This window comes from Meleagris gallopavo, chromosome 1 (genome assembly GCF_905368555.1).
Source record: "Meleagris gallopavo chromosome 1, MGAL_WU_HG_1.1, whole genome shotgun sequence".
NCBI classification, from domain to species: domain Eukaryota; kingdom Metazoa; phylum Chordata; class Aves; order Galliformes; family Phasianidae; genus Meleagris; species Meleagris gallopavo.
The window spans coordinates 176,298,786-176,317,328 of record NC_139404.1 but is presented as its reverse complement, the minus strand read 5'-3'; the positions used below and the strand labels follow the sequence as shown (position 1 = coordinate 176,317,328).

The 18,543-nt window shown below is 46.8% G+C and overlaps 1 protein-coding gene and 1 long non-coding RNA gene across 2 annotated transcripts; one reads left to right on the top strand and one right to left on the bottom strand.

The window, feature by feature from the left end:
- Nucleotides 1–2,618: 2,618 nt before the first annotated feature.
- Nucleotides 2,619–11,846, bottom strand: LOC116216206 (uncharacterized). The gene is made up of 4 exons (XR_004158653.2): nt 11,708–11,846; nt 9,460–9,581; nt 4,987–9,357; nt 2,619–4,154 (listed from the first exon to the last, which is right to left on the bottom strand). It is a non-coding gene; the product is annotated as an uncharacterized LOC116216206 (long non-coding RNA).
- Nucleotides 11,847–11,923: 77 nt separating this feature from the next.
- SAP18 (Sin3A associated protein 18) lies at nt 11,924–14,536 on the top strand. The gene is made up of 4 exons (XM_085216187.1): nt 11,924–12,082; nt 12,230–12,339; nt 13,374–13,496; nt 14,046–14,536. Exons 1-4 carry the CDS (start codon nt 12,011–12,013, stop codon nt 14,200–14,202), a joined length of 462 nt encoding a protein of 153 aa, XP_085072313.1. The 5' UTR covers nt 11,924–12,010; the 3' UTR covers nt 14,203–14,536.
- The last annotated feature ends 4,007 nt before the right edge of the window (nt 14,537–18,543 follow it).

Sequence of the window (18,543 nt, the reverse complement as noted above, 5' to 3'; positions counted from 1 at the left end):
TGGATTCAGTGATCCGTGTGGGTTCCTTCCAACTCAGCATATTCTGTGTTATCTCCAGTGCCATCATCTCCCCAGCATGGCTCCCCGACCAGTGGGGACAGCTTGGTGAACCCTGCGACCCTGCATTACTGCCAAAAAGTCTCACATCATCCCCAGCGTTAGTCACATGAAACCACAGCCTGACAGCAGGCAGTTTCCTCACACCTAAATTAAATTAACTGTATCTCCTATTTCATTTCTCAGCACAATCTGCCACTCTGAAGGGAAGGCTAGCAATTTTTCTTGAAAACTCACATTGTTTTGTTAGCAAATAAACAAATGTTTGACACAACATCCACATCCACCATGTCTGCCAGACTGGCAGGGTTTTCTTTCTTTTTCCTGGCTCTTTTCCTTTTTTTTTTTTTTTTTTTCTTCCAGTGTTATTTTCTTAATTTAGTCTGAACCTTCCTTTAACAGCAAGTAAGTGATTTGCTTTGAGCAAAACAATTTGCACACTAGATTTATTGTCTTCCTGCTTGGATGTCCATCTTGTAATGTCTACTGCATGGAAACCCATCCAAGTTCTTTTCTCTCTGTTTTCCTCTTTACTTTGAGCTTTGTATTTTGAAGGAAGTTGATCAAACTGAGCATTCTTGTGAACTTGAGCTTGGTTGCCAAGAATGTACGTGATTCATCCCCCTGTAAGGAAAAGTGCTGGCAATAAAATGTTCCCCATTGCCCCTCTTATTTTACATGCAAAATACTGTTAGCACTGAAAACAAGCAAATCTTGTTACTCAGAACAAAGTGTTACGCTATTAATTGCACGACAACTAGAATTCTTAAAATACTTTCAGGCTCTATTCTTAGAAGAAGGAAATATCACCAGCAGAGGCCTTGAAGCCGATGAGGTGTAAATTGTGAGCATTTGTAAAGCACAATGAAAACTTACCTTGTTTCATGCCCTTCATATTGTTACCTTGTCCTTAGCAGGACCAAATTCCATGCTTCACGCTTTGCGTTATGGATATCTTAACCCTTCAGGAAAAGACAAAATAATTTCAGGGGGGGAAATTGTGCTATTTGCTTTAATGAGGAAAGCAGAGGAACTGAATAATCTGCTCAGCAAGAGTGGTTTTCCATCCTACTTTGTTCCTAGAATCATGCTGCTGTGACAGGACCACATTTTGGCTTTGTGGGTTCCCAGGTCAGCTCCATAGCTGTGGTTCGTGGACCCTGCTCTGCTGTGTGCCCCAGCAAGAGGTTTTCATCTGCTGAGCAGATACTGGCACATACCTCCCTATGAGGTCACGGGGATTTTTTATTGTTTGACAGTAAATAATGGTGGCTTTGCATTAAACATATTTGGTGGTTTTTATTTTTTTTAACAGCTAGGAAAGCAGGATTCTTCTTTTCTGGGAGTCTTCCTTTAAATCTGCGGTATTAGTAAGAAGTAGCATTGCCAGAAAGCCAACTGTGTCCTGGGCTGCATCCAAAGCAGCTTGGCCAGCAGGGCGAGGAAGTGATCCTGCCTCTCTGCTCTGTGCTGTGAGACTTCACCTGCAGTTCTGCGTCCAGGTGTGGAGTCCTCAGTACGGGAGAGACATGGAGCTGTTGAAGTGCATCCAGAGGAGGGCCACAGAAATGACCCAAATGATGGAACACATCCTCTGTGAGGACAGGCTGGGAGCTGGGGCTGTTCAGCCTGGAGAGGAGAAGGCTCCAGGGAGACCAAGAATTGTCCTTTTGGCATCTAAGGGGACTGTGAGAAGGAAGGGGACAGACTCTTTAGTAGGGTGTGTTGGGATAGGACAAGGGGAAATGGTTTGAAACTAAAAGAGGGGAGATTTAGACTGCATGTAAGGAAGTTCTTTACAATAAGGGCAGTGAGGCACTGGAAAAGGTTGCCCAGGGATGCAGTGGCTGTCCTGTTCCTGGAAACACCCAAGGTCAGTCTGGATGGGGCTCTGAACACCTGATTGAGCTGTTTGTTGCAGGGAAGTTGGACTACATAACTGCTAAATGTTTCTTCCAACTCAAATGATTGTATGAAAGGAGCAAGGACTTGTTCGAGCTGCTTGAAGAAAAGAAATAATCTCCCACAGCTCATCTGTCAGCATCCTGTGCATGTGTTGAGGAAGGAGCTGTACGAAATCCTCCCCATGGAGAACAGAAGGAGGATAAACTTCAGCACCCCTAGAAGCAGGTGCATGGCCCATTCTTGGAGGCTTTCTATAGCTGAGCTCAGCAAAATTCCCAACTTAAGAAAAAGCGTTCAAAGAAAGTGGGATGAAAAAGTGTTCACCTGAGTCAAGGTATCCTGGGTCCGAGATGGAGCAAGAGCCTCTCCATGACTGACCAAAGAGATCATCTGAAGTGTAAACACAAAATCGTGAAAAATATGTAATGTCTTCATATGCCAAATTGTTTCCATCCCTTGGCTGTAGTTCAAGGACTAACTATAAGATACACTAACACGAACACAGAAATCTTCCTGCTTCATTTGCAGCCCAAGATGGATCAACACTTGTGAATTTCTCATTCTGTCATGTCTTCATGCTTTCTAACCAGAAACCAATTCATAACGTCTACAGTTTATCATTTCAGCTTTGGACTTGGCCAAAATCCTTCCTGAATCTCCTTCCCGTTCCCGGCTGAAGCACGTTTGGCCAGCAGCTCCACACTGCTCCGGATGAAGACAGACCCAAGTCTTAAACAAGCAATCAGCAGCAGAGCTGCTGCACTTTAACAGCATTTGGCATCTGCCTCATACACTAGAATTGGAATGTAAGACTTTAGCAATAACTGTGCCCTGTGTTCTTAGTATTTCATTTCTACATTTTCAAAACATCATGCTTAGCTAATTGTTCAGTGCTAGCAGTAGAACTTTCACAATCCTTGTATTTAAGAATTTCACCTTCTTTCATATATGGCAATTCTTTTCTGTTTTTTATTTTGTTAAAAATTCTGATGCCTCTATTTTAAGGGTTAAATATTCTGAACACTGCATTAAATTGGTGTATTGGCTGGTAATTATTATTCCTTTGCATTCCTCACACCCAAACAAAACACCAGAGCATATTCCAGCATTTCATTGCACAAATCTAATCTAAGAGGTGTAGAAGAGCCATTCTCTTGCCCTCCTCTGTCCTAAAGTTTTATATAAATGGATTTGAATCATTCTTAGCTTCGTAATAGGAGCAACAAAGCATAAAGCGGACTGCAAAGTACTGTCAAGCTGAGGTCTGTTTTAGTAATCCATGTCTTTTCAAATAGTTGCTTTCTTTTCTTCATTTGCAATTTCCCCCAACAATTCAGTGAGGCACTACTTCTGGGGGGGGGATGTGGGGGAGATGTTGTTCTTTCACAGACATTTTGTGAAAACAAATGGAGCACTGCACACCGCACTGGGAAATGTCCCAATCTGTCACACAGAACGTCACGTTGTGCCGCTCGCTGTCAGAAGGCAGCTCTGGGCAGATGTCACTTTCTGGCTCCAGCCGCAGCCCAGAAGCTGCCCTTTATCACTGTTCCCTCTGCCCTGCTGGTGTGCCTGCGGAGCTGCGCACATGAACCCTTCATTCCCCATTGCAGGCAAGATCAGCAGGAGCATCATAAACCAACGAAATACGCAGGCAGCGCTAAGGCATTTCACTGGAACATCTGTGGAGAGCTCGTCACCACTGGCTCAGCCAAGGGCAGGCAGGGACACACGGCAGCATGTGGCAGGGGACACAAGAAGAGCGAAGCATGGCTTCCCTCTTACAGCACCCCGGGCGCAGTGTGGCACCTTTGACTTCCTCTAGAGGATAATCTCCCCAGCACCTTTTGCCACGTGCAAGACGTAATGTAACAATGTAGTACATCCAATAACAATAGTCACCGGTGCAAAGAGATTAGTCCCTTCTTAGTCAAAGGAACAGGTGTGCACAAATTTTCTATCAAGTTTATTTTCAAAGAAGTGGTGATGTGGGGAACCACTGTGATTCTGCCTCACGTTACGCCCCCGAGACTCTCTGTTTCACTGGCACTATTCCCACCGCTATTGTAGAGATTATGTCAGTGTTTCCACTAAGCTGCAGCTCTGAGGGGCTGATGGTAACCAAGCTGTCGGAATTCATCCTGGGCTCAAACTTCACGTTTTTTAAATTCCCCATGATGGATATTTCCTTTCTTGAAACAAACAAACAAAAAAATCACGTAAATTGATACTGCAATATGTGCAATGTAGCATTCAGAGAGGAATTCAGTTTTACATTGTACTATTCAAAATGTTGCAGATAGTTTATAGCAGCAGAACATTCCGGTATTAAGCAGCAAAAAACAAAGGTGACAGAGTTGTTTCCTGGCCTACACGTTGAGCCACAAAAGGCATTTCTGAGATGCAGACGGATCTCAGGGTGCTGAAGCTTTTCTTTACTCTCAGCAGGGCTTGCCACATGGAACTACTTATTCTGGAGAAAATTTTCACTCAACTCTTCATTGTGGTATTTCTGGAGCAGGACACGTAATGGATCACACGACATCACCCTCAGTTATGAAGGATATGGCACTGCTCTCAGAAACCTCCTGCATGCTTCTGGGAGCCCAAAACAGAGCTGAATAAAACATGGCTGCTGTTGTGGCTGTGTTCTGACAATAGAGGATGTGTGTCCCAACAGATACACTGTCAGTATAGAATTGCTGTAACATGCTGCAGACTCCAGGAGTTTCTCAGTGCTAAGACCTGATCCTGGGGCAGAAAAGTGAATGACATGTCAGTTCTAGTGTGTGGGATTCATCTTTATCATTTGGTTGTTGTCAGTAGGAACCGTGCACGTCACACGCACATCAAAGAGATGTACGGTGAGCTGAAGAGCAACATATCCAGGAACCTCTCAGACACTCAGATCACCTGGAATTCTCTGCTTACAAGAAAAAGCATGACTATCATTATTATTTTTCCATGGGAAGAGAGAAGAACAGACATTCAGGGGGGAGGAGCTGGAACAACCATTAAGCTCACCTGTTAATACTTATTCATTGAAACATTCTCAAGAACACATGAGCAGGACCGTGTCAATGCCATGTAGATGCTCATCTCCTCAGACCTCTGTGTCTTGTCTGAGGATGAGACTTTGTTAATCCAGGAAACAGCCAGGGAAGGGATTTGTCTGCGCAGGAAATGTGGAAGACAACATTAAGTACATCTCTACCAGATTACGGTGTTGTGAAGGGACGTGCTGGCTTCGTCCCAGGGCTGCTGGGTTTGGTGCTGTTGCCCTGCTCAGACGGCACCGGTGTTTCCAGAAACCTTTACACAGGGTTTCCCACCGCCGTTACCAGTAGTGGCACTGGGATGTGCAGCCACACGGGCTCAGAGGAAGGGGCCTGCGCTGCCCAGATAACTGCTTGCAGTGAATGACAGTGCAGCCCGCTCCTGCTGCTGCCTGTCCTCTCTACAGGACGCATCTCATGCGCCATTCTAAACATTTCCACTGGCTGCAATACCAACCCACTTTCCTTACAGTGCACAAACATTTCTGTATTGAGGTAATACAATGAACACAGCAGGGGGGAGCAAGTCTATGGTGGAGCATTACCCAAGCTATAAAATCAGTTTATTACTCTATTGTGTGCCTAAACTTTCTGGAACATTGTAACAGATGTACTTTATAGTGAAATGACAACACCTCTTAATGAAATCCAGGTTTAGATTCTGGCAAGATTTCTTCCCTAATCTTCTATTTTGTAACAGACTCTACTACCCCACCAGGAAAAATCAATAGAACATTTAGAGCGTCCCACCATCACACCTTAGCGTACAGCTGCGTGGAGAAGAAAACAACTCTGTGTGAGAGAACACAACTTACGTTTTCATTACTTGAAACTAAATTCTGTCTTCCTCTGTTGACAATTACGAGTTCCAGTTTGCTCTGTTCCTTTCAAGTGAGATTCATACCAGCACTACAACTTTTGCTGGACTTCTCTTGTGCTATGTGCTATATTTCTGATTCACACTGCAAACGTTTCTGCGCTGGGTTGGCCTGAAGTGCTTCCCGTGTCCCTCACTGCTGTGCTGGGATCCGTGCCCTGAGCACACCGGAACGCCATGCACGCCCTGCGGAACCCATCACACGCACCGAGATGTGCTGGGCACAACCCAGCTGCCCGCTGTTACTGCACCTCTGCTGACTACAATGAATGGCAGAGTTTTAAAAAGCTTGTATTTAGTCACATACATTTGCTTCGGGAGATCATTTCTGACATGGAGCAGCTCTGCCAAACTGTGCTCTTTCCTCAGCAATACGTGGATGCTGCAGGTTTTCAGACAAACATCTGCAGGAATTGAAAATCAACAACAAAATAACAGAGATGTGATAACTCTGATCTGTCTAATATTATTCTTGGAAATGTTTTCTTCTGAAATGGAATAAAAGGCATCCTGAGGCTGCCCTTTCGGGAAGCATCTGATCTGTATCGTCTGCAGTATCACGAGCAGCTCTGAGCAGGGTTTCCCAGCAGCAGCACGAGGCAGCCTGCGTGCAGCGCCCACCTCTCTGCAGTGTGCCAAGGCCCCGTGCGCTGACCAGGCTCCTTTTTCATAGAGGATTCCAAAGCCACTCATGGCTGCATGCTGACATTAGATGGCTGCTCTTGGCTCTGCAGGAAGTGCATGCTGCTCGCAGCTGTTCTTTTAGGAAGTTCTCTGTAAAGCAACTTCAAGGGGAAATGGTTTTAAGTTGAGGGAGGGAAGATTTAGGTTGGATGTCAGGGGGAAGTTCTTTACTATGAGAGTGGTGAGGTGCTGGAACAGGCTGCTCAGAAAGGCTGTGGATGCCCCATCCCTGGAGGTGTTCAAGGCTAGGTTGGATGGGGCCCTGGGCAGCCTGGTTTAGTATTAAATGTGGAGGTTGGTGGCCCTGCCTGGAGCGGGGGGGTTGGAGCTTCATGATCCTTGAGGTCCTTTCCAACCCTGGCCATTCTGTGATTCTGTGATTCTGTGAAGTTAGCCCAGATTTTACAGAAAGCTGTGTTTCACTAACGTGGTGAAATCACGAAGCTTGACCTTCATCACAAAGCTTTGTCTGACTTTTCAGATGCGATGGATCCAGATCACAAAAGGACATGCACATGAAGGTATTCATCTTGAAGCTGAATGAAAACTCCCATTCAAATTGCACCCAATGACACCAGCATTACTGACAAATGCTCTCATGTGAGAAGTTAGCACGTGCTGGGGATCCAGGAGCATTCCTCAACTACGCGGCTGATGGCATTTATGCACCCTTGGCCAATGCAGATTGCACCATGGCTTCAAACTCCCTCAACTCCTTGGCTTTCCTTCCCTTAGGGGTGTGAAACAACTGCACCTCATCCACTACCTGAATGCACTCGTGTGCTGAGCTGCCCAGCTGTGGTACCATCCGCACTGGGCTTTGGTGTGAGCCCATGCTGACTCATTCCCCTCCCCGCAGTACATGCGAGTTGAACAGGACCACAAACCCCAGCAATTACAGTGCGTTTTATGATCCCAAATCACCCCAGTACAAAACAGGACAGCGAACATCTTAATCAAGTGAAGCTTTAATGAAAAGTGTTCTAAAGGTTGTTTGAAATCTACATCAACTTTGGTCCAGAATGCAGAAAATTCAGACTGTAATGAAGTCTAATCTACACAGAGCATTCTGAATATAAAGTGTACCTGTGATGGATTCATCACATCATAATCATATGAATCACAGAATGGTTTGGGTTGGAAGGGATCTTTGTTCCAAGCTAGTTCCAACCCCCTGCTATAGGCTGGGACACCTCCCTCTAGACCAGGTTGCTCACAGCCCCATCCAGCCTGGCCTTGAATACCTTCAGGGAGGGGGCATCCACAGCCTCTCTGGGCAACCCATCCCAGTGTCTCACCGCCCTCACAGTAAAGAAATTCTTCCTACCATCTAGTCTAAATCTATCCTCATCCAGTTTAAACTCACTTCCCTTTGGCCTGTTGCTACATGCCTTTATAAAAAATCCCACCCCAGCTGTCCTGTTGGCCCCCTTCAGGTACTGAAAGGATGCTACCAAAGCACAAAATGCAGGAAATACCAGCAATCACATTTGCAAAGAAAATGCACTGTTCTTCTACCAGCAGGTAAAGCCTGTCTGCAGTAGCAACTCCATCAAATTTGAGTTTCTTCTTTCCAAGCTGACTGCAGAGATATTCAGAAGATGTTTATGCTCTTGCCAAAACATGCTAATTGAGCTTTCCACAGTTAAGACAAAGACCAAGTCCTCTATCAAACATGCTTTTCTGGACACATACACAACCATACTAAATTAAGGAATAATACATAGTTGTGGTTAGCAAGAACTCACAAAAGCAGCCCACAAGCCATGGGAGCCTTGGGAATCTGAGCATAATGTGCTGCAAAAGGTGAGGCTAAGGCAGCTCCTTTGAACTGAAATGCAGGTCCAATTAACTCAGTGTTCCTTGTTCTGGTCATCTACTACAGCTTTCATAGTAGCTGTGAGGTTTACCTTTTCCACTGATTTTCGAGGCCCATCTGTGCCACTCATTTCTGTATTTTTCTCAGGACACTTTCCATTAATTTTTATCTTTTCTTTTGTGCCTACAAAGTTTTAAGTAACACAACATCAGCTGGCTTCTTTTGTTTTCCCCCTTACAATCACAACTTACATACAGTAATTATTTCATCGGCCAGGAGGCTGCTTGACTGACAGTGCACTTCCCTGCAGGCTGCAGCAGGTTTGCCCAGTCCTGTATCCCAGTGGCACCAACATGTGATCTCATTCATACCTTTCTGAAATGTCCCAGTAAGCAATTAAAGTTCACTATTTACAAAACCACTTCAATGGGAAATGTGCATTAACAATTCTTAAAGCAGAAATTCACACTTCTGAAATCACCTGTTTCAGTTCTCAAGACATTCATATCTGAAAATGTTTGATTCATAATTTGGCTATCTCTTTCCAGCAACAAAGGCCAGAGACTCACTTGCATATAGCGTCTCACTCCAGCTCACAACCTCAGCTAAAAGCTTTCATTTTCCTTCAGTGTGCACCAGGGGGGGCTTGCATAGAACACAGCATCCCAGAGAAGCAAGAGACATTCCTCAACACTCAAAATCTAAAAGGCAAAGAGCAGGTGAAGCAATTGACCATCTCACTGCCAGCAGTGGGTCAGACCCTGCTGCATTCCTCCCTGTTCCCATCACACCCGGGCACGCACTTCCACCTTTCATCTTGCTCCAGGTCTACAGCCATGGGATCTGCTCAGAACGTGTCAAATGCAATACAGTGACATAAAATGAACACCCAACCGGATGCCTTTCTCCTCAACTAGGGATTTTCACTTGTTCTTGGAAGCATCCAATAAGGGACACGCCTGGCAGAAAGGAGGAGAAAAGAAATCCCGTGACCGAGGGTGAGGACAGGCAGCAGGGAGCTGCCAAACTAAGCCAGGAAACATGTGGGACTTTGGCCTCACCAGGTGGGAGCCCTTCACTCAGCGCTGTGCCGTCTCCAGCACAGCCTGCAGTCTGCACACCAGCCTACAGAGCACATCGCTGCATTTCCATTTCCAACTTTCTCTTCCAAATGTTTAAGAATCTGAAATTTTAGACAAATAAATGGTGATTGTTAATACAGCCCACTAATAATAAATTGTCATGCTAGAATTCTCTTAAATGCAAGCACATTAGGTCATTTTTCACATAAATCAAGCATTCAAAAACTTCTAACAGAAGGAACTTCTTAGATTCATAACAGAACTGTGCTTTATTTGTTACAGCTGTTCTTTTATGATACCTGATCCGAGACATAAATCCCTTTGTTTTGAAAATGGTGGTTCAGATATTGAGCCCCAAGCATATATTAAGAGGGCAGATATAATTAATTTTAGCACTGTAATAAACTGCATCGTTGCCTGGGAAATCAAATCCTACAAATGGTGGCAAGGCTGAGTCATTCCCTTTGATAATAAAATGATGACATGTTATAACTTAATACAGATCAAAAACTGCACAATACTGTCCAGGCTACCACAGAAGAAAGTTAATGAAAGCTGAGGGTGAACTCCAAGAGACCGTTGGTTCTCTTGCCCTGTATTAGGAGTGCCATTAATCAGTTGCTGTTGGCTATATTAGAGGTGAACTGCAAGACTTTTTTTTTTTTTTTTTTTTTTAAGATTTGGACTCATAACCCTTCTTTTTTATGATGAATACAAGAAATACTTCTTTTCCTTTTCCTCTACTACATATTCTTTTAATAAATAATTCACTGAAGTCATCTACCTACAGTGTTTGGAAACACTGCTGCATGAGGTCAGTCTGAGAGCTGGGACAGCTCAGCCCTGAGAGACCCCCTGAAGTCCTGGGGATCTCAACACTGTGTGTAAGCATCACCGTGACGAGAGAGTGAAGACACAGCCAGATTTCCCAGTGGTTACCACTGACAGGAGGAGATGCAACAGAACTGAAGATAGAACACAGACTGAGATAACAGAAATAATAATAATAAAAATATGTATGTTTATTCAGGGAGGGTGGTTGATCACCAGCATAGGTTGCCCGCAGGCTTTGGAGCCTGTGCCTGGAGACCTTCCAAACTGAACTGGATATACCACAAGCAACGGGCTCTTGCTCTGAGTTGAATTTAGAACATTCTCCTGCAGAGCTCCCTTCTGACCTCAGTAATTCTGAGTCCCTGATATTTGCTCATCCTGCATCTGTGAACATTTGTGAATGCATACAGGGAAGATTCAGATTGGACATAAAGATATTTTTTTAGAATAAGTGTGATGAGGCACTGGCACCCTGAGGTTGCCTGGAGAGATGGTGGATGTTCCATTCCCTGGAAACAGTCCAGCTCAGGCTGGACAGGGCTCTGAGCATCTGATGGAGCTGTAGGTGTCCCTGTTCACTGCAAGGAGTTGGACTAGGTGGCCTTTAAGGGTCCCTTCCAACTCAAACAATTCTGTGATTGTGTTTTCACATCATTTTACAGAATTTTTGTTTTACTCTTGAAATAAGAAATTCACAACACTTTATTAAATAATTTAAGTGTAAATTCTCTGAAAACAATGAACATTCTCCAATTTTGATACAATAACTCACTTTTTTTTAAGTTATCACATCAGAAACACACATCTCTAACACTAGCCTAGGACAAAACATCAGACTTAAATTTAACCTAATACAAGACTATTCTTGGAAAAGCCAAGCCCAGAAATGGAAAGCATATGTGCTTGGTCTTTCCAATACGTAATATTAAGGGAAATTCTAAGTACAATTTACCCCTTTCTAATTTATTTGAATCCACCAGTAGCTGCACTGGCCGATTATTTCATTTATTTACATTAGGCAGCTGTTTAAGTCTTTCTCCATACTAAAGGAAGTGCCTTTTTCCAAGAAGCATCAGTAGCTCACTAAAAGCTTTTCCACGCAACAGAAACCACGGGCAACAGTTTACAGAATGCGTGTGCCCAGCGCTGAGCACTACAAGAAGCCCACAGCACGTCACACCGAGCCCAGGAGCCCGAGGGATGCAGTATTTCCTTCAGATCACGTCATGGTTCGGGCTGGAAGGAGCTCAGAGCCCACCCAGTCTCAGAGCCACCACGTCAGGCTGCTCAGGGCCCACCCAACCTGTGGGTGCCTGCAGGTTGGGGCACCCACGGCTCCCCGGCCAGCTGTGCCAGTCTTCACCGCCCCCTGAGTGAAGCCCTTCCCGCTCACATCTCATCCGAAGCTCTCCTCCGTCATCCCAAGACCCCCTCAGATCCGTACAGGTTACTGGGAGGAGACCCGCCGGGCGGCTCTACCCACCCAGCATTACCGGTGCCGGCACTCGGCTGGAACGTCGGCTGACGCCAACCGCCCGGCAGCGGCCACGCACCGCCCGCCACCTCGGCCACCTTCGCGCCTCTCCCGCGCGCCCAGCCTCGCCCAGCGCCCAGGCGCGCACGGCCGTCTTCGCTCCACTATCGCGAGAATTGTGCGCGCGCCGCGAGACATCCGGGCCGTCGGCTGCGGGACGAGATGGCGGTGGAGTCGCGCGTCACGCAGGAGGAGATCAAGAAGGAACCGGAGAAGCCGATCGACCGGGAGAAGGTGCCGGGGTTGCGCCGGCCCGCCGCGCCCGTACTGCCGCCGTTCGCGGGGCCCCGGGAGGGGGGGGGAAGCGTGGCGGGATTGGCGCCGTGAGGCCTTGCGGGGGGTGCGCGCTGTGTGCCTCACGCCGCCCCCTCCCGCCCGCAGACGTGTCCGCTGCTGCTCCGCGTCTTCACCACCAACAACGGGCGGCACCACCGCATGGACGAGTTCTCCCGCGGCAACGTGCCCTCCAGCGAGCTGCAGATCTACACCTGGTGAGCTCGGCCGGGGCTGCGTGTGGTGGGATTGCGCTCTGCCATCTCCTTCGTCGTTGCCGTCAATGTAATTAACGTGGGGCGCCGTCCTCCCGCAGAAGCAGCTGTCCCGGGAGGTTGGACACTGCAGCACTTGTGCGTTGGTCCGGGTCAGAAAGAGAAACGGCCCTTCTTTCTGTGTGTGCGGGTGGAAGGGCTGCAGTGCTGCTCACGTTGCGTTTGCAGCAAGCAGGGAGAAATGCTTTCGTCTGCGCTGTGAATGCATTTTGAAGAGCATTGCTTTTTTGAAGTGCGTTGCTTTATAAACGCTGTATTTCCTCCAAGATTTCTGCTAGGGCTGTGACACGTGTGTCACTGTGTGTTTGAATAAATCCACTGTTGTCCCTAACAGAGCACACAGTTCTAATGTACTTCTGCAGGCCGTTGATGATGTCTAAGCCATCCGCAGAGCAGTCAGAGCAGGCATTGTCAGCCAGACGTGGCACAGAGCTCACAGGGAGCCTGCAGTGTGGTCCTCAGAGCTGTGGTCCTTTTGTTTGTAGAGTTCTGAAGTTAGTTTTGGCCCTGTTCTGGTTGAAGGCTGGAGAGAAGGAGGAGTGCCATCTGTTAGGGCAGAAGTGGAAGTACTGGTGGAAAACTGCTCATGATTATTTGTTTTGCTTTTATTCATATGCTTCCTCTAAGAAACCATTTTAACATTAACACCAACTTGAATAAGGAAACACATTCATTGTAAATGTATTTAAAAATGCTTTATAAAAAGGTCGTTTTTTTGAGAGACCTGGAAGAGCAATGTTGATCAGTATTGGTTGTTTGGAATGCCACGTTGTTGTGAAATAAGTGGCTCCCTGTATAGCTGAAATATGTGAAGTGCTGCTCTTCTTCATGTATTAACAGGAAGCATGCAAAGGCAAGGAAATGTTTATTTAAGCTGTTGCAAAATACCAATTCCGTCTTAAATGGGCATTGGAAAGCTTTGTAGATTTCTGCTTTGAGAAGGTGAACCATTGGGTTTGTTTGTTTGTTTAACGTAGGATGGACGCAACTCTGAAGGAGCTCACCAGCTTGGTGAAGGAGGTGTACCCAGAAGCACGGAAGAAGGGCACACACTTCAATTTTGCAATTGTTTTTACAGATCTCAAGCGACCGGGCTACAGGTAAAGGGCATTTCTTCTCCAGACCAACAGAAGGCTCGAGGAAGCGCTGCAGTAAAATACAATGCTGATTTTAAAGTCAAGTGCTCACAAATAATATTTCTGAATTTCATGGTAACAGACTGCAGGATTGTCGTTATGAACTCTGGGTTTTGATTGGTAACTGCTGTAGTTTGTGTTCCCTGAACAATGGACGTGTTTGCTTAGCCACTTGGAGCGCTGAATTGGCCACCAGCTAAACGTGGGCCCACAGCGTGAGGTGGAGCTTCGTTTCTGGTGATCCGAGACTGCTGTGCAGTCTGTGGGGCTTCAGCTCTGTGTGAGTGGGCAGGGGGTTCTGTCTCGTGCTAAGATGGCTGAAAGGTCCCCACCCCTATATCCCGTCAGAAAGACTCAGTGTGACTTGACTTGGTGCAGAAGAAAACGCTGTGGATGTAGTGAGGTACGGTGTGGAGCGTGGCATGGCGAGGTTGGAAAGACTGATGCTGCTCTTGCGTTAGACATGCAAAGCCTGGGCTCTGGTAACTAACTGCCTTTCATCTCCGTGCACAGGGTGAAGGAGATCGGCAGTACCATGTCGGGCAGGAAGGGCACAGATGATTCCATGACGTTGCAGTCCCAGAAATTCCAGATAGGAGACTACCTGGATATAGCCATCACGCCTCCCAACCGCGCACCGCCGCCTTCCAGCCGCATGAGGCCATACTGAGCTATTGCTGCTTTGTATGATTCTATTTTCTGCTTATTCCTCCTTGCTGTTCTAAAGCAGGCTTTTTTTTATTGCCTTTATTGCAAAGTAAGAACACCTGAAGACAAAGCTAAACGTCAAGGGTATAAGTCAAATTTTAAACCTTTTAGTTTGTTTAGAAGGAACACTTAATCTTTAGCAGTGCCATCGCTCTGTCCTTGATTGGTTCATAGTTTGCAGAGTAGGTTGGTGTGTCTCGTGTTTCAGGTTTCCATAGAATGTGACCAGAATGATTACAGGTGTTCTGTAGTTCTGTCTTGTGTGGAATAAAGATGGCTGTTATTAACCTTTTGAATCTGACTGTGTGTGTGCTTTTTTAAGCCTATTTTAAGCAGACAAATTCAGAAGCTGGCTTTTAAGCAGAAGTTAAAATATTTGGAGAGCATTCACTGCCCATTCAAAACAAAAAAACAGAACCCCCCCCCCACCAAAACAGCTGCTTTGTTTATATTAGATGTTACTGAAGTGCTGGGTGTATATCATAGACGTTATAAAACACAGAAAGAGACAAAAAAATGAAAGAAAGGCCGTGTTACTTAATAGTGCAAAAATGACCTTTGTGTACAGGGGTGGTTTGTTTTGTGTGCCCTGCTGTGTCTGAAGGTGGGAGTGGCTGCAGAATAAGAGAGAGCCCATAGGTCGAGACGGGCTATTTGCTGCTGGAAGTATAGTTCCTAATGAAGTTATATATGCTGACCAAGTAAGTTTTTCTCCATGCATTTTAGGCAGGTGAATGCCGTTACCTCTCCCCCTTCAGTTACCCTTGCCTAATCAATAGATACAATATTAGGCTCTATGCTAACTGGTATGAGATGACTTCCTGAATAACTGTGATGCGCAGAGTGCCGTTTTCTTGGATTGCAGCAGCCCTTGGGTGTGGGGGCACGGCCAAAAGCTGTCGGTGAGTCTGCGCGGTGAGCAGCTGCTCAACCACCCCGCAGGTCAGCGCTGTGCGGAGGGCGCAGGCTGCGCGGTCCCTGTGGCGAAGCTGTGCCGTGCTGTCCCTGCAGGGGGAGAGCTGGAGCCGCGCACCGCCTCGGCTCTGCGGCGGTACTTTGTGGGTGAAGCGGCGGAGCGTGGGAGGGCAAATCTCTCGTCAGAGTGATGTTCGGCCGGAGACGCGGCACGGAGCTCAGCTGAAGTTTTCGTTCACGTGAAAATCGTGCGACGGTGAACCCCGTGCTTCAGCGTTGCAGATGCAGGGGTTTCCAGCAAAGGCAGCTCCATGCATCCATGCCGTAGTGGTTTTCCTTCCTGCACTGACACATAAGGCCATTGGGCTGTTGCCACGTTCCTCCACTTTCTGCACCCTTTTAATTAGAAAAGATGTTCGAGGAGTCCGAGCAGTGCACGTTCCCTAAGTCAAGAATCAACTTTGTGGTCGAGTCCAACAGCAGTCAGTTTTAAGTTAGACAGCAGGATACAACTGTCCGTGTGTTGAAAGAGGTATAAGTGAAAGCTGACTGCGCTGGTAACGAGCTCCTGTGTAACGAGCATCCCATCAGCAATGAGCTCCTGCAAGACTATCTCAAGTGCTGAGGAAGGAAATCAGTCACCCAAAGAGACAAGTGATGTACAACACAGCGCTCTGGAGAACCTAAAACACAGTCTCAAAACTCAGCAGCAGTGAGAAGTCCCATACACTAAAGAAGCCAACGCTACACACAGCTCTGTCAATTAGCAGGGCTGGTTTGTATTTGGAGACCTAATGAGTGTTTGTCCCTCATCAAGGCAGTGAGTGAGGCGGGGCGTTCACTGCCCCTCGATGCCCCAAGCACTGACGCAGCACTAAGAGACGCAGCTCTCCATCCCACAGCCGCACTGCCACCAGCACTGCTCCTCCAAAGCTCTCATTATTTTTTCCGCAGTGTAACTCCAGGAACTCCACCCTGCGTGGGGATGCAGCAGGATGGAATGGCTCCAGCTACAAGACCCAGGAAACCGGGCCCTTATTTTCTCCTTTCTACACTCAGTAACTCAACCACTCTGCTCCTGCAGCTGAGGCTTCATGTGTCCTTCAGCACATCCCTCCTGCTGCTCCAACCTCGTTTTGCCTAAGGGACAAATCCCTCTCTGCCACACTTAGGCCTCGACTAATGGTTGTTTCCACAGTCTCCCTCTCATTTCATCACCCCTGTGGCAGGTCCTGCTCCCACACCAGGGCAGCGTGTGCCTCTGATAATGTTTCAATGCTTAGCAAAGTTTTTATGTAGAGCTTTTGGGGAAAGTTGGCTGCATCTCTGCTGAAGGTGATGATGTCTGGGTTAATCCTCTCCCTGTTTAAGAGGTGAGGACAAGCCACACACTTTGTCAATAAACTCAGTTGCATCAGAGCTGTCCCTTGCTCCATCAGCAAACTTAAGTTTTGCTTTACAGCTCTAGTCAAAAGAAGGAATGGTCACGATGCAGATGGAAAAAATAAGCACTCTCAGCAAGTGGTTTCAGGAGGACTATGGGTGGAACTGCCTCTGCTGCCCTAGAAATGCTCAGAGCAGTGACCACAGGAGAGCTCACCAGTGCAGCTGTGCAGACAGCCAGCTCAGTACTGTGAGCAAGGGCAGGATTTCACAAGGCACTCAGACTGCTGACAGGAGACATCAGTGTTCCCCTCCCATGCTGCCCTTTCCTTTCTCTGGCCTCATCCCAGGCAGTGCCTTTTGCAGGTGAGCAGTGGTTTGGGTCAATGCAAAGTGTCTGAATAACGTCACCTTGCAAAACACTTCCAAGGGCACTCCTGCCCTGCACAGGGCAGGCACGAGTATGATCCCAGGCAGCCCCAGCAGCAAAGTGCAGTGACACACCAGGGTGTGGGAGAGCCTGCAGCTTGGGGAGACGAAAGGTGGGCCCGTGCAGCAGAGCCTACCTTGGTTTCCAGTAACTGCATAAGCAATCATTACAGAGCATAACTGCTGGGCTCTAGACACAAAGTGTGCCAAAAAGCATGAACACCTTCCTGTCAGGCATTCTGCAATACAACTAGCTTTTGCCTGGCCTCCCAGCAGAAATGCCCACATAGCACAACATCTTCCAGAAGCTGTATTCTCATGTATGCACAGTTGTGCCATTTTTTTAACCCCTCCAATTTGCATTAGACGAAGCCAATGCAATGGATGGACTTCATCAGCTGCCCCCTTGTAGGAGTGGCAAAACAATAGCACAGTGGGTCACACTGACAGTTAATACAGACAGCACTGATTGACATTTTTAGCAAGAGGTTGCATTTCTGTGGAATAACACTCATGATTTCATAGTGCAGCCACTGGATGTTGTCCCTGCTCCTTCTACATGCCACAACCTCTATATTACTGTGCCATGGGGAAACAAGGCAGAGGGCTGTGAGGGATACTCCCAAAAGACCAACAGGTCTAACACCAGCTGCAGATGTTGGGACACATGCAACCACAAGAACTGGAACATTGGGATAATGACAACCGACTTTCTGTAAAAAGAAAAAACAAAGCACAGTGCACTGCTTAAAACTGTAAAGCATCTATGATGCTTTAAATAACCAAGGAAGCCTGGGCTCCAGTTATCACTCCAGTGATTTATAAAAACCATCAATAAAAGCTCAGCAGAAAGCACTGGAGTGATGTTCCTCATTTGCCCATTTGACAGCCACCTGGGAACTTTCATTTGTTTCATTCTATTTGTATTTAACCTCAGGCAAATTATTTCCAAGAAAACAAAGCATTTGCCACTTCACGGGGCTGCCTAGGCAGAACAATTTGAGGCACTCCTCTGACAACAATGGGATTATAGAGAGAATGCTCCGTTAGCTGACACATTTTATATACTAAAACAAATGCAAAAGGATTAAGAACCGTAGCAAATGAGGGAAAACCAAAGGCCATGCTTTTCTCGTTACTGCCCAGATGTCCCTAACTACCGGAGTGTAGCTTCGTGCTGTGCTCCATCTGTTCTGACTGCAGGCTACTGCTAGATGATGTGATCCCATGCTCACCCTCCCCGTGCATCTGATGTAGCAATCACGCAGCCAAGAGTTGAATTTGAGATTACTGATTTCCATGGGGAGGGAAACTAGAAAAGGAAACAAAATCTATCAGTCTTTCAGTGTCTCAGCAGGTGGCAACCACCATAGAACTGCACAATCTGTACTTTCTGTGCAGAGAAGTGGTGAAACAGCAGCTATAAAGTGGGAACAGCCCTACGTTGTGGATTAGGCACAGCTCAGACTCCGAGTCAAATTTGCCTGTTACCAGATGAAGAATGCCTCCTCCAAAACTAAGGCTCACTTAGCAGGGCTTCTCCAGCAGTAGCACAGGCTTAGGGAGAGCCCTGAGC